We start from the raw sequence: 19638 nt of genomic DNA, 5'->3' as shown, positions 1-19638 counted from the left end.
TGACTGTACAGTATGTCAGTCACAAATAATTGAGCATCTAATGTCCTGAATACAACAGAATCTATTCCCTGCTGTTGTATTATGCTGTTAGATTCAGCAATGTTATCGTTCAGGTAATCCCTAATTCATTTCAATGTGCACATTTATACAAACTGACATGCATGTTACAATTAGTTCCTCTTTGGTTTTGGGCCATTTCCAAGTTTCACTTTTACCCATTTTAAGCCAAAATATCCACAGCTTAAACTTAGATCCACTTGCAGCTTATTTGATTTAAGAACAGATATCTCCTATCAGACGAGGATATAAATAAATTGATGATAGATGAATGAAGTGATCCATCGCAATACTCAATAAGCTGAGGAGTCACCAGCAATTTAGACTCGTTGATAACAGCTTTGCTTGAGTGAAGCAGATGCATTCATGCTCATAAGTACTTTTGCAATGTGTCCATTATGTTTGTTTCGGTAATTATCTGAACCATGGAAAAAGAAGAACAACGTACATGTCGGTGAATTAAAAATACCAAATCATCAAATCCTGCAAACCAGCAAGCTGTAAAAGAAGACTGTCACAGCATTTGATTGTCCTCGGTTTCAAAAATGACTGATCCTCACGATTAAATCTGTCTTGTCTTTTCTCTTCTCTTTTTATTTCTCTACAGACCGTGAAGACCAGTCCATCCTGTGCACGTGAGTTCCATTTATGAGTCATCATGTTCACTGATTTCTACACTTGACAAGAAATGGAAGATTTCCTAAGCAAGTTCACGGCTAACCACTGGAGATTACCCTTCATGGCTCAGTGTTATCATTTTGTTCATTGCCAAACAAATCTAGTATTGCTCCAATACAGGCAGTGTCACCAGCAATTTACTGATCAAGATGGTATTCTTGATTGAACATTTGAGATTTAATGTTCAGCCCTCTAGTTTTCCTTCTGTTTACAATTTGTTTCTTGCGACAATTAACACAATTCCTGTATTGATTACCCATCAAGGATCTTGTAGGCTTATCTCTTCCATGGGAATGGATTCCTAGTGAGTTTTCCCATGGTAGAATCTTAGGATTACTGTGGATTACTACTCCAAGGGTAGTTTCATGTCAAGACATCCCCAACATGTCCCGGAATGGAGTAAACACATTCTGAGCAACACTGTCCTGTCTTTCTCACATAAACGAATTGACCTATCGCCGTTTGCGAGTTAGCCACGCCCCTTAGACAACCCTATGGAATTTTTGTACAATATGTTTTGCTTGTCTCAGATTTTGCGCGTTCCGCATCCATTTGTATATCATGTAATTGGACAATATTTCACACGCAGCAGTGATTCTACCGCGATAATTTAATTGTATATATATCAAGGTGGGGAGAGGAGGATTTACTCCAAAGGTACTTGTTTTAGAAACTTTTGATGTGCTACAACTTGTTTCAAATGAAAGCAATGTTAGACCAACATGTATGATCTGCTTGGGATTGTTGTTATTGCACAGAACAATACCCCAGATTTGAAACCTACTTGTGTAAGGTTACATGTAAATGGAAGACAGAAGATGTGCGTCAACAAAATGTTGAAATGCCCATTTGTATTTAGGATGGAAAAGTACAGATCATTTGCCACATGCTTTCAGAAGACAAACTTAGAACTTGTAACCTTATTCTCCTTGCTGAAAATGTTTCTCATAGAGCCACTAATCTTTACAAGTAAAACGATCATCCCACTACCAACCCTCTTTAAAAATGGGGGGGGGGGGGGAGACAAGATCATTGATCAGAATGTTTTTAGTTTTAATGAAGTGTTGGATTGGAATTGACCTGGAAATTTGACCGTCCGGTGTGGAGCAGAGCACTACTGCTGGAGATGTAGCATAGCCCTAGTCTAAACTGCTCACCATGAGTAATATTGAGTATAGGAAAACACACCTTAGCAATGACCAGCAATGACCTTGCTCCTTACTGCCCAAAATGAAAGAGTGCAACGTTGAAGATGCTGATTACGAAAAGAAATGTGGAGCTACATGTATATATCTCAATTACTGCTACTTGCTGCTGTGATATTCCTGATGATGAAACCATGTGGTGCAATTTTGGAAAATTAGACTTTATAAGTTTTCTGGACTAGTTAAGAGTATTACATGTACATGTACATGCTACTTTTTGACAAGACTGGGGCATGATTCGTGATTGCTTTAAGACGTTTTGAAATGTTTACTCTTCTTGAATAGAATATATTTTTAAGAAATAATTTAAGGAAAATTTGCCCGGACCTGCTTCAACCGCCCCCCCCCCCCCTCCCTTTAAAAAAAAAAATAGTGCGCAGATGTTTCCAACACAAAGTTAGAAACCAAATTTTCTGAAAAGCATTGGAATGTTTATGCAAGAGGATCATGTCAGTTCTGCCATTGATCTGTTTGTTAATATAGGCCTAATTGTTCATGTTTTCTCCCCCCCCCCTCCCAATGCTCCATCTTTTATTTTCTTGCAGTGGGGAGTCTGGTGCAGGCAAGACAGAGAACACCAAGAAAGTCATTCAGTACCTGGCCTACATTGCTGCTAGTAAGGGAGGCAAAGGGACTACTGCCTCTCAGTTACAGGTACATTGTACACACTCACACAGTGCATGGTCCTGATACAAAATCACACTTGATAATTATTATGGACTACTCTAATGTGCTTCACACTAGACATAACTGGGTATCAACTTACTGGGTTTGTTCTTTAAGGCATATCAGATACATTTGCTGTGTTATTTTCCAGGCAATAGGCCTATGTGTCTGCTTGGCAACTCATGCAATTTGTTCCAAGATTCTTCTCCAGTTATAGAAAAGGCACTTTGTTATCATTAGACCAAACCTAACTTTAAACCTTTTGAATTGTCTGTAAATAGCAGTGTAAAGAAGCCATCACAACAAAACATGGTTGAGCTGAAATCTTAGTTCAGTAGCATGAAGTAGGCTTTTCTGTTAAAAAACTTAAAGCAATTTAGAGACTAAGCTTCTTAAAGTGCAGCAGATTAACAATATCTTGCCTCTCAAATCTTGTCAACCAGTTTGATGAGATGTTTGAAATTTAATCAGCTGCTTTTTTCAACTTTAATCAAATCAAAGCTGAAGGGACACTACAGCAGCTTCCGTCAATTCTTAGTTTGTCAACCAACACAGAAACTGCTTTATTGTAGTACATGTACCGGTATGATAAACCAAGTACCGGTAGATCCAGGTTTGTGATTATAGCTAGAGGAACCTATGAGAATCATCCCTTGGGGACATTTGTATTTTTGCTGATCTGATTTGCCACACTCATGACTCTCACCTTTGACAAAACTCTGAAACAGTGTACATGTAATTCACTCATCAAAAGCTTTCTATACAATGATGTGTTTTTCGCTTGATCTTAATTTGACTGTCAGTGGGCATTTACCACTTTTTGATTTCCCTTGGGAAAAGAAAAAGGAAGAGAAGGCTTCAATCAACTTTGCCTTTCCTGAACAACACATTTCAAGGGCGTCCAGTACCCACAAATCCTCACACAAATTGACCTACATTTTTTAGATGATACGGAGAGCGTCATTTTTTCTTGATATATCGGTACATGTACTTTTTTAACTGCCTGTTGGGTGCTGAAACATGTTAGCAAAACAAATATTAATCTCTAAATTCTGTGCTAATATTACTTTTTCAGTTTCCAAATGGTAACCTAAATTAAACTTACATGACAACCCAGATTCCTCCCATTCTTTTAACAAATTTCTTGGAAAAAAAGCCTTCCCCTGTAAAGAAAGATTTAAATAGGGTGAGTACATGGACACGTTGTCTGAACATCACGTGTGGAAGTAGCCAGTGTGGTTTGAGTAGTCCAGAAATATTGTCTCAAGAATAACTCCATGTTGTTAATTTTCAAATACTAACTGTAAAATTTGTATCCTTTATTGTTTTGTTGTTTGAATTGTACAGTCGTGTTTTTTTTTTGTCACAAAAGTTTCTCCCACCAAGTACTGCCACACTGGCAATGAAGGACAGTGCAACACACAAATAACAAAACACAACAAAGTTTGTTTTGTCTTCCTTCCTTATCTAAGATCCTTCAACTTTGACTTCAATTTTCCTTGCGATCCTGGTCTTGTACCCAGTGCACCTATACTATGCATAGTTTCTGCCTGCAGCAATGTTGTAGACCAGTATGCCATTTACCTGACTAATAGTCTTCCGTCTGTGCTCCAAAATATTGATGCGCTGATAAAAGATTGAAGTTCTAAAACATTAAAGATATTGAGTGCTTAATTACATCCTAAATGCATTGGATCACAATAATCAAAGTGCCTTTTCTTTTTAAAGGTATTTCTATTTTCAAAATGGACAAACATCCTTCAATTATCAGCAAATGATTCTGTTGTCTATTAACTGTAATTTTTTTTTCAATTTCAAATTTACATTGAACAGTTATATGTTTCCAAATTCAGTCACATCTTGCTGAATAATTAAAAACATGCAAAACAGTCAATATGAATATTCATTTGAACTCCAGCAAGGTAACAGGAACCAGCAATCTGATTTACAAAAGGTCAGTCCATGCAAACATTTAGTAAATGTTTATTCAACATCTCCAGAATCATCTTAGCTCACTGGACATTGACTTCTTTATTGAACATGTGGTTAGCTTGTAGGAAGTAGTCTTCATGGCATGAAACTGTCTCCAGAGAATTTTTTGAATATGAAATTGAGTATTCAGTATACACAGTATCTAGTTGAATATCCAACATTCTATATTTACTCTCAAGCATTCCTTAAAACCCTCAAAATATGTAGTGGACAAACAAAAAATCAAAATTGGGAAGTTTGCTGCTGAAGAGCGAGATTTTAATCTCATTTTGCCTGTTAGCTGTTAAAAATTTATTCAAAACCGGTATTTACTTCAACTTCCTACAAGCTGACCAAGATTATTATTGAATTAATGTTCACACAGAACAGTTTAAACTCAGTGTGAATGGAGACGACTTCTGTCTAGTTTACGTGAACACACTCTAAGCACAGTCTCCTTTCATACAACACGTAATAAACAGACATACATGTATCTGTACACCTCACAATCATACCCGTTTACACTCCCACATTTTACATAATACAGATTCTTTAGTTGATATTTATTTCTTTTGCATGTTCAAATGTAGATGTGCCATTTGGTTGAATCACACGTCTGAAACACATTTCTTTTGTTTATTTTTGTTTTTCCCTGCCATTGTTTGAGCCATGTGCACTCAGATGTCATTTATTGACTAGCTGTAGATCAGAATGTGTTCATCCATCCACCTTGGATGAAAATTGAAAAGAATGGCAATATTGATCTGAATTATCAGAATCACCATTGTTCAATTTTCATGAGGGTTGCCATGGTTTCAAGCAATAGCTTTAGAATGGATTCATTGTTTTATGTTGTACATGTATGTAGATTAAAGTGATCGTCTGTTACCCAATCATGGCTAACAGACAGTCATGTCATGTAGTGGTTTCTGTTGTTTCTAACCCTTTTCATGTCTCTTTCCATCTCATTTACCCTGTAATATTACGTTAACCCCCTCCTCCCATTCCTGATATCCCCGCCCCTTGGATCCTTCCTCCTTTCCTTTGACTGTGTCAACAGAGTTTTGACAGTCTCTCCAAACACATTGTCGTAAGTATGCATCAGAGACACTTGTGTTATCTTGGTTTGCTTCTTCAGTGCACACTAATATTGAATTGTCTCTAGTGGCTTACAGCTGGGTGTGAATGGGAGATGGCATCATTCCCAACCATTCCTGGTGCCATGAAGAAAAGTTGAATAGTTTGACTGCAGGTTGTTGCCATGTTTATTACATGGCTTCTGTCCAAAAGGCAAAGCAGTGTTGTAATTATGAATCGTTATTTACTGAATCCTGGCTGTCATCCCAAACGCACTCAGCTGTAGGACTCGGATTGGATGCAAATATTGTATGCCTGTAACATTTTCAGCTCCATATATCCATATGATATTACATGTATACTGTATGTACATGTACATTGCCTCAGCTTCGGCCCAACTACATGCAGGTGTTCAGCTGGTTAAAAAAAAATCATGCTCAGCCAAAAACTGTTTTGTAGTTTGTGTTGATCCACCCACTTGAAATGAGGGGGAAACAGGGGGGGGGGGGGGTGCTGGGCTGAGTGACTTTTCCCCTGATTTGCACTTACAATTTGATGAATTGTATTCTCATATAAAAATATTCAACATAATTTATATATTCCACTTTGTTTTCCTTCATGTTTTTTTTACCAGACATTTACAGTAAGTCATTTCAGAAAACATCCGTTTCCTGTGAATATTGGTGTCATTTCAAATCGCTCATCCTTCTTTGCATTTGTATTTCAGCATTTTTGCTGTAATTTTCCATCTTTCCTTCTGTGATTATCTGTGGTTTTCATTTCCGGCGGAATCGCTTTTTTTTCTTCAATTGATAAATGCTTCATTTTGTATAAAGAGTTTTTGTTTTGAAAGTTATCCAAAGATATATTTCTCCAAATTATTTTCTTGGTTTTGTTCACAAACTGGGAATCTTTCACCAGCGTTTTTTTTAAATTAGTTATTAAAACCACAAACTCAACAGAGAGCAGTTGCAATCCAGTTTAAATTCAAACTTATTTGCATGCTTGTTTAATTCGGATTTCGGAATGAGGAATTGGTCAATATTCCCATGTTTGGAAACAATTTTGTTGTTCAGTTTTAATTGTTTGTTTAGATCTTAGTAGCTGCAGCTACTTATTGTTTATTGGTTATTCGTTTTATCTTCAGTTTAAAGCATAAAGTGTAAAGCATATTAAAGCATTGTGGGGCACTTTGTTCAGTAAGTTCAAATTCAAGAAATTTAAGTAAATGTTTGTAAATCATCTGTCTTGTTTATGCTGTAATTTGGTCCTCTGCCTCAGACACATAAGGCATATCCTTTCATTTGCATCATACCAAGAAAAGCGAGAGAACAAAATCAGCCAAGAGACTAAATTCAATTTATGATAAGATAAGAATCTCTTGAGCGGATCATTATTGCCCACGGGAAGTCTTGGTCCTGTTTGGGTATTTTTACAATCTTTTATTAGAGACACTTTTACGAAGCATATGTCATAAACAGATTACTGTGGGATCAGATAAATAGATTAGCAGTTGGCAGTTGGAAATGCCCCGAACCAATTTCTGCAATTGTTTGTGCACATCGTACCCACACGGGATGTTATGATGAAATGAAGTGTTCTTTCATCACCCATCATTTAGAACGAAGAGGTTACTTGTTTTGTTTTGATACATGGATGAAATTCAAAATACTGATCAGTGTCCCCAACTTTGAAGACTTTTGACATTTTCAAAAACATAAAAATGCAAAGAAATTCAAACTTGCTTTTTAGAATGGCTGAAAATGGAAAATGAGGATAGTGATTTCCAACAACTGTCTCGTTTTTCCTTCTGCATGAGGATCATGCTTCACTGTTACTTTCCTTAAAGACATTCATCTTTCATGTCTGCAGTTGACATGAGGCTTTTCAGTCATGTTTGTGTTTATGTCTTATTGAGCATCTTCTGAAGTTGCTTTTTGTTCAAGAGCGTAAAATGTTGAAATCATGGCTTAGGCTGTATTTGTGTGTGTACTCTAGCTTCACATTTGTAACCGCTGTTGTTTCCTGTGTCATCTTTTTGAGATTACGTGTATTTTTCTCCATTTTTTGCAAGCCATCTTGTGCTTCACATTGTGTTCAAATAGTGTTTGTATTTCTGCTTTTCATTGCTTTGTTAGTGTATGTTTGACATTTGTGTGAATTTGTCATGTTTTCTGAAAAAAATTATACGGATCTTCATTCTTAAGCCCCCAGAAAGGTTTTTACAAAATTCCATTTTCAGTCAGAAATCTGAATTCTTTGCTCCTGCCTTTATTCTTTAACATTACAGTAAATGTTCAGTGCATTAAGTTGTTTGTGTTTGTCATCATAAAGACATAAACACCACTCATCCCCAACCTGGGGTTAAATGGCACAGCATTTATAGCTTGCAGTCACTGAATAATTGATTGTGTTATTGGCAGTTCATGTTGCTTACCAAATTAGTTATCACAGTTCATACCAGCTAATTGCTTGTTTGCTAAGCTGGAAAAAAAACAATGAAAAAGAAGTTTTAATTATATTGGATTTTCCTGTTACGTTCAGTATCAACTTGACTCAATTTCGGGGGAAAATGTGGGGTGAATTTTTTTTTGCTCCACAATTGACATTTTTTAATGTCCAAAAATGCATGATGACAGAAAAAAGAAAGAAAACTTCAACATGTTCAAAATGCTTTAGCATGAGTTTTTTTTTTTTGCAATCTGGAATGTGAAAAAGCTGAAGTCATTTATGCATCCTTCCTACAGGTTTATACAGGAATACATTTTAAATGCTTTCACTTCATTACAAATGTTTTTGTGAAGTTGCAATATGTATCCAGTTACACAAAACTGACTTGCATGACAAGCATTGAAGACAAACTAAACTGTTTTTTCTCTGTTTGAACTTTGGATGTTTTGTGTGTTACATTTTGTTTCAACAAAAAGCAGCTTTACTGATTGATTGCTTTGGTTTTTTCCCCTGTCTCTGTCAGGGAGAGTTGGAGGCTCAGCTTCTTCAAGCCAATCCTATCCTGGAATCCTTTGGCAATGCCAAGACAGTCAAGAACGACAACTCCTCCAGATTTGTAAGTTCTGACAATTCGAAAAGAACTTGTCTTATAAAACTCTTCACTTCTAAAGCCATGTTTGTGTATTATAATAATAATAATGTGATGCACATACATGTACAGCGCTCTACTCCAAATATTTCAAAGTGCTTCACAATTATTCCCCCTGTTCATCAGGCCATGAGACCAGTTTTGCAGCAGCTTGAGATCAGTGCACTCTAGTCTTTACCTTCACAGGTACCCATTTATACTCCTGGGTGGAGAGAGGCAATTGAAGCAAAGTGTCTTGCCCAAAAACACCTCCATGTTCCCTGTCAGGGTTCGAACCCACAAACCAAAGCACATGATTTGAACACTGTAACCTTAGGACCATAGCGCACCACTTTATGCTTCCAATCGTATAACAAATCAATTGTGGCTTGGACATGATTTCCCAATTGTAACATTTCATTTCTATCGCTGTTTTTTGATTGCAGGGGAAGTTTATCCGTATCAACTTTGATACTTCAGGCTACATCTCCGGAGCCAGCATTGAGACTTGTATCCTTTGAACAAATTGCCGCTGGGATTATTTTTGGCCGAAAAAAAAAGTATTTTGGGGGAAAACTTGACTATTTGACCCATCACTCGCCCTGCGAATATGCATTGCCAGATCGTGCTTACATGTCCTTCGGCATTGACTGGTTAACCAACTTACTTTCCTTTAATGTTTTACTGTCATTCAGTTGGTGAGATTTTTTTTTAGTCCTGTGTAAGATATTATTGCTTTATCATCAACTTAAGTAGCTTAGACCCGAGTTACTTAATACATGAGCAGAACAATACTGCTGTACCTACTCATAATGCACCAAAACCCAGTTCATGTTGTGCATTATTTTATGGCCTAACACAAGATATGTGTATCTAACATTATTGGACTCAAAAGATGCACAATTGCAGTTACTGCTAAAATTATCTATTGACAAAAATAGAGCATACATGTACCACAATAACTGTTCTCCCCCTGCCCACCTCCATCAGACATTTTTCCTGAACATGCCTTATTTCCAGACCTTCTTGAGAAGGCTCGTGTGACTCGTCAAGCTGCGACTGAGCGTGCTTTCCATATCTTCTATCAGCTCTTTGCTGGAGCAACTGATGCACAGAAGAGTGAGTTGTCTATCAGATTGGGGGATTTGATGCCGTCAAGCTGAAACGCAAACTTTTTTTTTGTTTTTTGGGCCTTTCGAGAAAGATCGGTCATGTGAGAGTGTTTAACCAAGAATAGCGTAAAGGAGTCCGACATTTATAGGTGTTCGATTTTCATATGACACCGGCTAAGCGACTTATTTTAAAAATGGCTTCGCCCATTTTATTTTGTGTCACAATTCATTTTATTTAGCGTTAGAAATGTACATGTTTTGTACATTTTGTGGAGAAAAAAAGGCTTGCGTAATACAAGCCCAGACACGACAAAGGATGCTCCATAGTCGGGGAGCGATTTAGGGAGCGATTGTCTCGTGATCGACTGATATTTGTGATGGCAATAATGGTCATGGTCGCTGGAAATAATACGTACGGTGTGTCAGATTTTGGTAGCACCTCAACTCAACACTGATCGGCAGCAAGTGAACTCAACTCGGGGCGGTTCACACAATCATTTTTGACACGGTTCACGCCGAAAAGTTGAATTGAGATTTTCTTCCTTGGTTCCTGCCAGGGTTGATTTTGATCCAGCTAGAGCATGCTACCCAGGTCGGAACTGGGTTGAAATTTTAGAAGTGGGAAAATGGTTGAAAAAATTTTGGGGTTCGATCCGGTTCCAACTCTGAGATTTTACACTGTGTGAAAAGGCCTTTTGAGAATGATCACTTTGATATTTGCGGCTCCCTAAGTTGGCATGGTGTGACTAACCCTTGCCTCTCAACTCCAAAACAGGAAATGTAAACATGCCCCCAAATGATTAACTGTACTCTATCACGGTGCAAAGGTCTGATGTGTGGGTTAGGTTGCATGATAAATTGATGAACATGAACTATGTCTTAGTGACATTTCAAAGAGTTGTATACCATTGATGCACCAGTTTACATCATTCACAATGCCTCTTATCTGTATTACAGATAGAGATTTATAACTGCAGCAATGGTTGAAAGCAAAAGAAGAAAATCAAAATGCCCTATTCCATAAAATCATGACATTTAATAATAAACTGCACCTATTGACTGGTCACTCCAATGCAAGCCAGTGTCATTGATGTATATTTGAGTTTAGTATTAAGACCCTGGACAGTAAAGATCATAGGTTAGTTGAGTGAAGTCTTGTCCTGGTTGGTATGTTGATTCATTGCTGATCCCTGCCCCTGTTTGTTTGTTCATGGGGGGGGGTTCCTGTCTTCCAATAGGAATGTGATAGATGGGGGTTTGTTTGCCTCTAGAGAAGGTTACTGACTGTTGCTAATAATATGGCTTGCTACACATTCAGTAGCCTCATTTTAGATTGTTTGGATGCCTTGAATTAATCATGACAGGAACGTGTTGGTTTTGACACCTGCTGACTGATCAATGAATGAAAGAGTTCAACATGTCACTCCAGTCCTCAGTTTATTTTGGCTTGCACAACTATGCCACATGTGATTAATTTGTGACAATTCTGTAGCACCTTAGAGTTAAGTCAGTCATTTTTGGGTTTTGGGGGTGGGGGGGGGGGGGCAGTGTTAATGAATAAGTGTGACTTATTAGATTCTTGAAAATGCAGCCAACACAGATCAAGTGGCCTAATTTTTACAAGTCTTTATTTGGGCAATTCCGTGAAATCCAACATACATCCAGCCACATGATGTACACGTACAAGGTCATTAAGGTGGTGGTACAGTAGTTTGATCTGTAATTGTTTTCTTCTCATCACATATCATAGTATTAGTGATGTATCACATTCACTTTCCCAACAGCAGATCATTAAAGCATCTGACGTGTACGTCTGAATTTACGGAATTGCCCAGTTGCAAACACGTCTTTGATTGGGTGCATATTTAATTGGTCAGCTACATGTGCTATAACTGGTCCACATGGCACCATCACTGTACCCTCGCTCTGCTCTTAAGCTCAAACAGCCCCTCTAGAGTTCTTATCGTGTTATTTTTTTTGTACAGAGGAACTGCTGTTGGATGACATCAACAATTACAAATTCCTGAGCAATGGCCATGTCCCAGTGGCAGGAGTTAGTGACTTGGATGAGTTTGATGCGACTCAAGAAGCGTTTGACATCATGAGTATGACTGAAGATAGCATGTGTAAGTCTTCTCAGTTTATCAAAGATCTCAAGTAATGCGCACAATTTTGTCTGTTGGCTGAATGTGGCTCGTCAAAGTGCTTTCTTGAAATATGATCCGACTGTTGGTGACAGCCTGTGTAAAAGGCATGGTCGGGGAAGTGAATGGAATTTTTCACTGTCTGTGACTGGTCAGACAGTAGGAGGTTTAAAAAAGTTATGTTTTCATCCCCAGTTTCTTATTTCTTTGTTTTTTTAATGATTATTTTGCACCTATAGCCGTGTTCAAAGTTGTGTCTGCAGTGTTGTTGTTTGGAAACTTGACGTTCAAGTCGGAGAGGAACAACGACCAAGCCATCCTTCCAGAAACTACAAGTGAGTCCAAAATGAAATAAAGTATGTTGCGAGACAGTTTTGAGGGATTTCCAAGCGGACTTTATTGCCTACGTGTGTAAGAAGTAATAACAACTGCTAAAGATATTAAAAATGAATGATAAATCCATCGCAAACAATCTCCTCTAAAATCTATCGTTTGATTGGCTAGATTTAGATTATAATGGTTTCTGGACTGTACAACATATTACATTTATAATGCATGAAGCTGTTTCCACCATCCCAGTTTGTGATTCGTCAGACCTTTGGGATTTTTTAGTGACAGCAAGAAAAATGTCCTAATTTCGGCAGTGTCTGTCTTGTTACCATGGTGACACTGCGCTGGCAAAGGACCACACATCATTTCAGTAAGTCAGCATGTTCAACTCTGCTTCAAGTATCATCGGGTGTTTACAGGTGCAGGGGCTCTACTTATTGGCTTACAAGTTTCTGATGTATGGTTTTCTCTTGTTTTGATTGCAGTTGCTCAGAAGCTGTGTGCCCTTCTCGGCCTGAATGTGACAGATATGACTAAAGCTTTGCTGAAGCCCAAACTGAAAGTGGGTCGTGACTTTGTCCATAAAGCTCAGACAGTCGCACAGGTAAGTTGGGAAAATGTCACAACTTGCTGAAATGCTGGTCCAATTTTATTCCATGGCATTGCCAATCAGCCTTACAGTTAGGGTGCTTCTCTGAAAGTACGGTTTTATTTTGTAAGTGTGACTATTTTGTTTGCCTGATTGTAGGTTGAGTTTTCGTCGCAAGCCCTTGCCAAGGCTATCTATGAACGTCTGTTCAAGTGGATTGTGAGTCGCATCAACAAGTCGCTGGATCGCACCACACGCACTGGCGCTTCCTTCATTGGAATCTGGATATTGCTGGATTTGAGATCTTCAGGGTCAGTGAACATTTGGATTATTAAATTAATTCACAGTGTCTATTAAATAACATCACTTAGTCGAGTAATGCACTGCCTCCTGTCCAGTGTGATGTATCACACTTCATCTGATCGGCTCTGGAAACCAAAGCCTTACCTCATTTTTCACTTTTCGCTTTATTAGGTTATTGACTTGAGTGAATGACATTTGTTTGTTTGTGTTTTCCTCTCTTCACAGATGAATTCTTTTGAGCAGCTGTGCATCAACTACACCAACGAGAAGCTGCAGCAACTGTTCAACCACACTATGTTCATCATGGAACAGGTAACAAGAATGCTTAGCGAAGTACCGATAGATTTACTGAGCAAATAGAACCACACTATGTTCATCATGGAACAGGTAACAAGAATGCTTAACAGAATAGATTTACTGAGCAAATAGAACCACACTATGTTCATCATGGAACAGGTAACAAGAATGCTTAGCAGAATAGATTTACTGAGCAAATAGAACCACACTATGTTCATCATGGAACAGGTAACAAGAATGCTTAGCAGAATAGATTTACTGAGCAAATAGAACCACACTATGTTCATCATGGAACAGGTAACAAGAATGCTTAGCAGAATAGATTTACTGAGCAAATAGAACCACACTATGTTCATCATGGAACAGGTAACAAGAATGCTTAGCGAAGTAGATTTACTGAGCAAATAGTACTGTACCGCACAATGCTTCCATTATGTCAAGTGGCAAAACTGAAGTTGATGCCTTTAATCTGGTCAAAAGATCTGTCTACAATGTATATCAAATTTCCCAAGCCAACAGAATCAATTGATGTGAAGACAGGTCATTAGCCAAACTATCACATTTCCCCCCTAACTTTTAGAAGTGAACTTAAGCTTTGTGTTTATTGTATTTGTAGGAAGAGTATCAGCGTGAAGGCATTGAATGGAAGTTCATTGATTTTGGTCTGGATCTTCAACCGTGCATTGATCTCATTGAGAAGGTAAGTCATCCTGGCTTTTCTCTTTCCTTCTTGTCAACTATTGAAGGCCCCATATACATTGTGTACTTGATTTGTCTATTGTATGATGTCAACCTTTTACAGGATCAAAAACTTGAGAAAACGTTACCTTGCCATTTTCAATAAATCTTGTTAAAATCTGGTCTAAAGATGTAAGCTCTGTGGGTGCACCGTGTTCTCAAATCTTTTTTGTGATTGTGTGTTGGTTCTGAAAAGAATCTTCCAAGCACTCCATTTGTTGCCATTTGGGCCAGAGTCTGGACCCAAATTCATAGTGTTCCTTAACAGCTGATTATGTGCTAAAAAATCCTCTGTCCATTTCATAGAGATCAGTAAGCAGTAAGCCCAGAAAAAAAACATGCTTAACCCCAGAGAAAAAAAGGTTGCTTAAATCAATGACGTAAGAATAGAAGTCTTCATGCATGTGCAACCGTTGTTACATCCACACCATGAAAAGTGCTCAAGCAGCAGCATGATTTTCTGCTACAGTAAGCACAATATTTCTGTTAACTGTTAAGCAGCGTTATGAAATTGGGCCTGGGCCTTGGTTCAGTGTGTATTATTTATCCGAGTGTGCTTGTACAAGCCAGCATCTTACACCAGATCCTATGTTTCTTCTCCCCAGCCCATGGGCATTCTGGCTCTCCTTGATGAAGAGTGTTGGTTCCCTAAAGCTACCGACAAGAGTTTTACTGAGAAACTTTGCAAGACTCACATCAATCAGCCTAAGTTCCAGAAACCTGACTTCCGTTCAGACAGTGACTTTGCCGTCCACCACTACGCTGGAAAGGTAAATCACAAACTCCATTCATTGGCTATTGGGATACCTTAGGCTCTTAAGGACAACATTGACCTTTTTCCCCCCGATACATTGAAATTTTGGTGGGTAATATTGTCCCTTGTTTCAATTTTAAAGTTTATTTAAAAAAAAGTTTTGTATTGACACACTGATATTGCATAGACTTAAAAATAAAAATATATAATTAACGAGTAGAGAAGTATTCATGTCATAAAGCCAAGTTGTATTGAAAGGATTAAAGGGCAGTATGTAAGAATTGTAATTCTTCAATGATGTTTGAAAACACCTGATGTTCCCATTGAAGTCTATGAACCCAGATTCTGTGCGGTGATCATGTATTTTTGGATCATCTTGTGGCTTGTATCAGGTGAACTATTCCGCTGCTGCATGGCTGATGAAGAACATGGATCCTCTCAATGATAACGTTGTTTCACTACTCCAGAACTCCAACGACCCCTTCATCTGTAATATCTGGAAGGATGGTAAGAAATCAATCAACAAATCTCACATCAGTCTCCTAACAAGGCGTAGCTTATTTCAATCAAAACAATTCCGAAAGTGAGGATCTTTCTTTTGAATGCGAGCCTAGAACTAAATACAAACCTTCCTTAACCCTTAACCCCCTACAGTGATTTACATGTTCTAGGAACCTTCCTCACTCCTGCGAATTCCAACACCATATGGTAAACTCAACACCCAAACTGTTGGACTCTGATTATTGCGGCATGCCTGACCACATGTAAAGTATAATCAGTTTACTAGTGCAGTACTCACTCCAACAGATTCCAACAAACCCTGATGTTGGAGTTTGACTGGATGGGGATTGTTAAATGGTATTATTTTACTTGAATGAAGGCTTTTAAGTATTCCTACTTTTTCCTCGTTTTTAACCTTGCTCCTACTTTTTTTTCTTCAAATTCCTACTTTTTCCTACTTTTTTGTCCCACACATAAAATTTAAATTTCATTGAATATTTTTTTCATAAGTGTTACACACTGTCATATGCAAATCACACGATGAAGGGCTTGGGCGCAGGAGTACTGCAACTGTACTTCCAAGAGCTTAATTGAGGATGGAACACAAGTGTTGTCAGTACAGAACATGCCAAATGAGGCTTATGATGCTGTGGACATGGGTGAGCGTCAACAAAAACTACTCCTGAAAGCCTGCAAAAGTCCTACTTTTGTCTTGATTTTGTCCTCACAAGTCCTGCTTTTGTCCTGTTATTTTTGTTGTTGCTGAATCTTTGATCCTTCTGGGTCTGCTTGAAAGCCTTTGAATGTTAGCTTTCCCTGTAGCTTCAATGAAGTTATCATGGCTATATCTGCGTAATTGATGATACTTGTCTTTTCTAATACAGCTACCATTGTCAGCATGAGTGCACTTGCTGGTGGAGATTCTCCATCTGTCTTTGGCTCCTCACGTACTCGCAAGGGTATGTTCCGTACCGTGGGTCAACTTTACAAGGATCAGCTGTCACGATTGATGGTCACACTACGCAACACTAACCCCAACTTTGTGCGTTGCATCATTCCCAACCATGAGAAGAAGGTAAAGTCGAGTACAGTTGCTTGAGAGTTTTGGGGGTTAGAGTAGAGTTTGTTGTTGCAATCTGCCTTCAGTTTCAGATGCCAGCAATTCAGTTGTAATCTCCGAGGAGACTCAGCCAGTCTCAAGAATGGTGAATGTCATTTGAACTTACCTATATCAGACTGTTACACTGTTGTTAAGGAGTTCCTTTGATCGTCCTAGTTAATGCTCTATAGGCATGCTGAGCAGGGGTAACAATGCTGCTAGTGACTCCATACCCATCATGACTGTGTAGTGTAGTTTAATGTTAGTGACATTAGTGATGCCTTTTGTCTATTTAATCCCTTATCTTTTTCATCTTGTACCTCCCAGGCTGGTAAGATTGATTCTCAGCTTGTCTTGGAACAGCTTCGTTGCAACGGTGTCTTGGAAGGAATCCGCATCTGTCGTCAGGGTTTCCCTAACCGTATCATCTTCATGGAGTTCAAGCAGCGATATGAGCTACTGACTCCCAATGTTATTCCTAAAGGCTTCATGGATGGCAAGATTGCAGTCAGGAAGATGGTAAGCTAGGCAATCACAAGCCACACTGAAGATGAATATTCATAACATGGCTAAAGATGATAAGTTATCCAATCACAAGCCACACTGAAGATGAGTATTCATAACATGGCTAAAGATGATAAGTGATCCAATCACAAGCCACACTGAAGATGAATATTCATAACATGGCTATAAGTCAGACAACTGTACCATTGTAAACGTAAAAAATCAGTATTTATGTGTTTAGTACTCACTGAGATGTTGTCTGGCTGCTTTTCTCATTCAGATCGAAGCCCTGGATCTGGAGCCCAACTTGTACCGTATTGGACAGAGCAAGATTTTCTTCCGTGCTGGTGTGTTGGCTCATTTGGAGGAGGAACGTGATCTGAAACTGACTGACATCATCATCCAATTCCAAGCTCACTGCCGAGGCATGTTGTCTCGCAGGTAGGAATTCAAAAATCTTTGGTCCTTTGGCACATTTTGTTTATCACAGTTATCTTCTAGTTATCAAAAGTCTCCACTACATCCCGGTAGGGAAGAAGTTTGTAGTATTTATGAAGTAGTATTATGAAGACGTTAAGGCAAATCTTTTGAAATGTAGAAAATATAGTGGTGTGCATTTACGGGTAGTACGGGGACCGGGTACTCCATTGACGTAACACTGGTACCCATAAAAGAAACACAACCCAAGATTCAAATCACGGCAGTTGTCTGAAGTAGGAGCTTTTATACGGTGTCAACTTCAGCTTTCACAATTGTCATCTGTTGTGTGTTAAATTGCATAACAATGTGAAATCTGTTTTGGTTTTCCATGTTAAGCCTGGTTTTTATTTTGAAAATTCCCCACAAATGGCATTCAAAACCTTTTTTATTTTCATTGTCTGAGAAGTAACTAAGTACTTTGTAAAGTTAGTTAGGGTACCCGATCCCATAATGTTGAAGCGGTTTCTGACATCAGCAGTCAGGTACTCGGGAACCTGGTCCTGATGCACACCTTTAAGAAAATAACAGTTCACTTAAAATTCGTGGTTGGGAATCCCTAAACTCTCTGTCTGTTGTTAGACAGTGCACTGAGTCTTAGGGTGAGCAAACATAAGATTACCAAAAATTGAACTTGTGATTGTGATGTGATTCTCAGAACTTGGAGAACCTCTGTGAATAGAAGCAGACTTCTTGCTGCTTCTAAGTTGTCTTGCTTATCTTTGATTTGCAGATTTTACCAGAAACGTGTGCAGCAGCTGAGTGCTATTCGTATTATCCAACGCAACTGTCTGTCGTATCTCAAGCTACGTAACTGGCCATGGTGGCGTCTCTTCACCAAGGTACATACTAGGTTATTGGTCCCTCAAGCAGTCAATCCCACCATCGCACCGTGTCTTGAGATTGTTGCATCTGTCTTTGTATTTCAATTCCCACGATGAAGTGAAGTGACTCCAATCTATAGCAGTTCTGTCATTGCTGTCCCAAACCCACGTATCAGTGGTTCATATTTCTCCTGACCTTAACTCACAGGTCAAGCCATTGCTTAACGTGACTCGTCAAGAAGATGAAATGGAAGCCAAGGATACTGAACTACGTAAGGTCAAGGACAAGCTGGGCAAGTTTGAGGGCGATTACTCAGACCTGGAGAGGAAATTCCAACAGATTGTGGAAGAGAAGAGTATCTTAGCTGACCAACTACAGGCCGAGGCGGAGATTAGCGCTGAAGCTGAAGAGGTAGGTTAGAACACTCGACTTCAATACAGTCTAAACCTTGACTGAATTAAATGTACATTACTGATTGATTTACGCAAACAATTGTATAAAAGAACATTTCATTGTACAATATTGCACCTATTTAATCCAAATTGCAGAGAAATTTCAGTTATTGGATTGATGGATTTCTCTTGCTTTGTCCAGATGCGAGCCAAACTTGCTGCCAAGAAACAAGAACTAGAGGAGATCCTTCATGACATGGAAAGCCGTATTGAAGAGGAAGAAGAACGTTCGCAGAACTTAGCCAATGAGAAGAAACGACTTGGAGGTCACATCCAAGACCTTGAGGAACAGTAAGAATATCTTCTTTAGTTCTTGCTCAATCTTGCTTTTTGGTGGTTTCTCCTAGCTTTGACTACTATGTCAGAATGACGTTGTCAACGTCACTTCACCCTGGGCTATGAATGGGTAAAAGCAGGGTGGAACCAGTGATCAATTTACTAAGGAAACTGTACATAAATTCAAACCATTAACTGTGTTGTGTAATTAGGATCACTTAAACTGAAACAAATTGTTGATGCATTTTCTCCAAGGTTGGAAGAGGAAGAAGCTCAGCGACAGAAGCTTCAATTGGATAAGGTCAGCCTGGATGCAAAGGTCAAGAAATATGAGGAAGACTTGGCTATACTGGACGATAATCATGCCAAGGTAAGTACATCCTGGCAACACCAGATATTGTTTCTAACTTGATTGGAGCTTTTGAAGACTTCTTTTCAGGATCTCATTTGCGCAGTAGAGGACCCTACCTAACAATGGGGTGTGTTTACCTTCTTTTCAAAATT

At 38.6% G+C, this 19638-nt stretch overlaps 1 protein-coding gene across 1 annotated transcript in view; it reads left to right on the top strand.

The window, feature by feature from the left end:
* LOC119734749 (myosin-10-like) overlaps nt 1–19638 on the top strand; it is a 47422-nt gene that overhangs the window by 15256 nt on the left and 12528 nt on the right. Inside the window, 22 exon segments of the mRNA XM_038208294.1 lie at nt 665–692; nt 2486–2594; nt 4525–4560; nt 8629–8721; nt 9180–9243; nt 9754–9852; nt 11831–11971; nt 12229–12324; nt 12805–12923; nt 13068–13185; nt 13188–13219; nt 13437–13523; nt 14125–14208; nt 14852–15016; nt 15393–15507; nt 16386–16576; nt 16928–17119; nt 17385–17545; nt 18315–18423; nt 18614–18817; nt 19001–19149; nt 19390–19504. Coding sequence (XP_038064222.1) covers nt 665–692; nt 2486–2594; nt 4525–4560; nt 8629–8721; nt 9180–9243; nt 9754–9852; nt 11831–11971; nt 12229–12324; nt 12805–12923; nt 13068–13185; nt 13188–13219; nt 13437–13523; nt 14125–14208; nt 14852–15016; nt 15393–15507; nt 16386–16576; nt 16928–17119; nt 17385–17545; nt 18315–18423; nt 18614–18817; nt 19001–19149; nt 19390–19504 — 2507 coding nt within the window.

The sequence above is a fragment of the Patiria miniata genome, unplaced genomic scaffold (genome assembly GCF_015706575.1).
Source record: "Patiria miniata isolate m_02_andy unplaced genomic scaffold, ASM1570657v1 HiC_scaffold_28, whole genome shotgun sequence".
Taxonomy (NCBI): domain Eukaryota; kingdom Metazoa; phylum Echinodermata; class Asteroidea; order Valvatida; family Asterinidae; genus Patiria; species Patiria miniata.
This window is presented reverse-complemented; position numbering and strand designations above follow the sequence as displayed.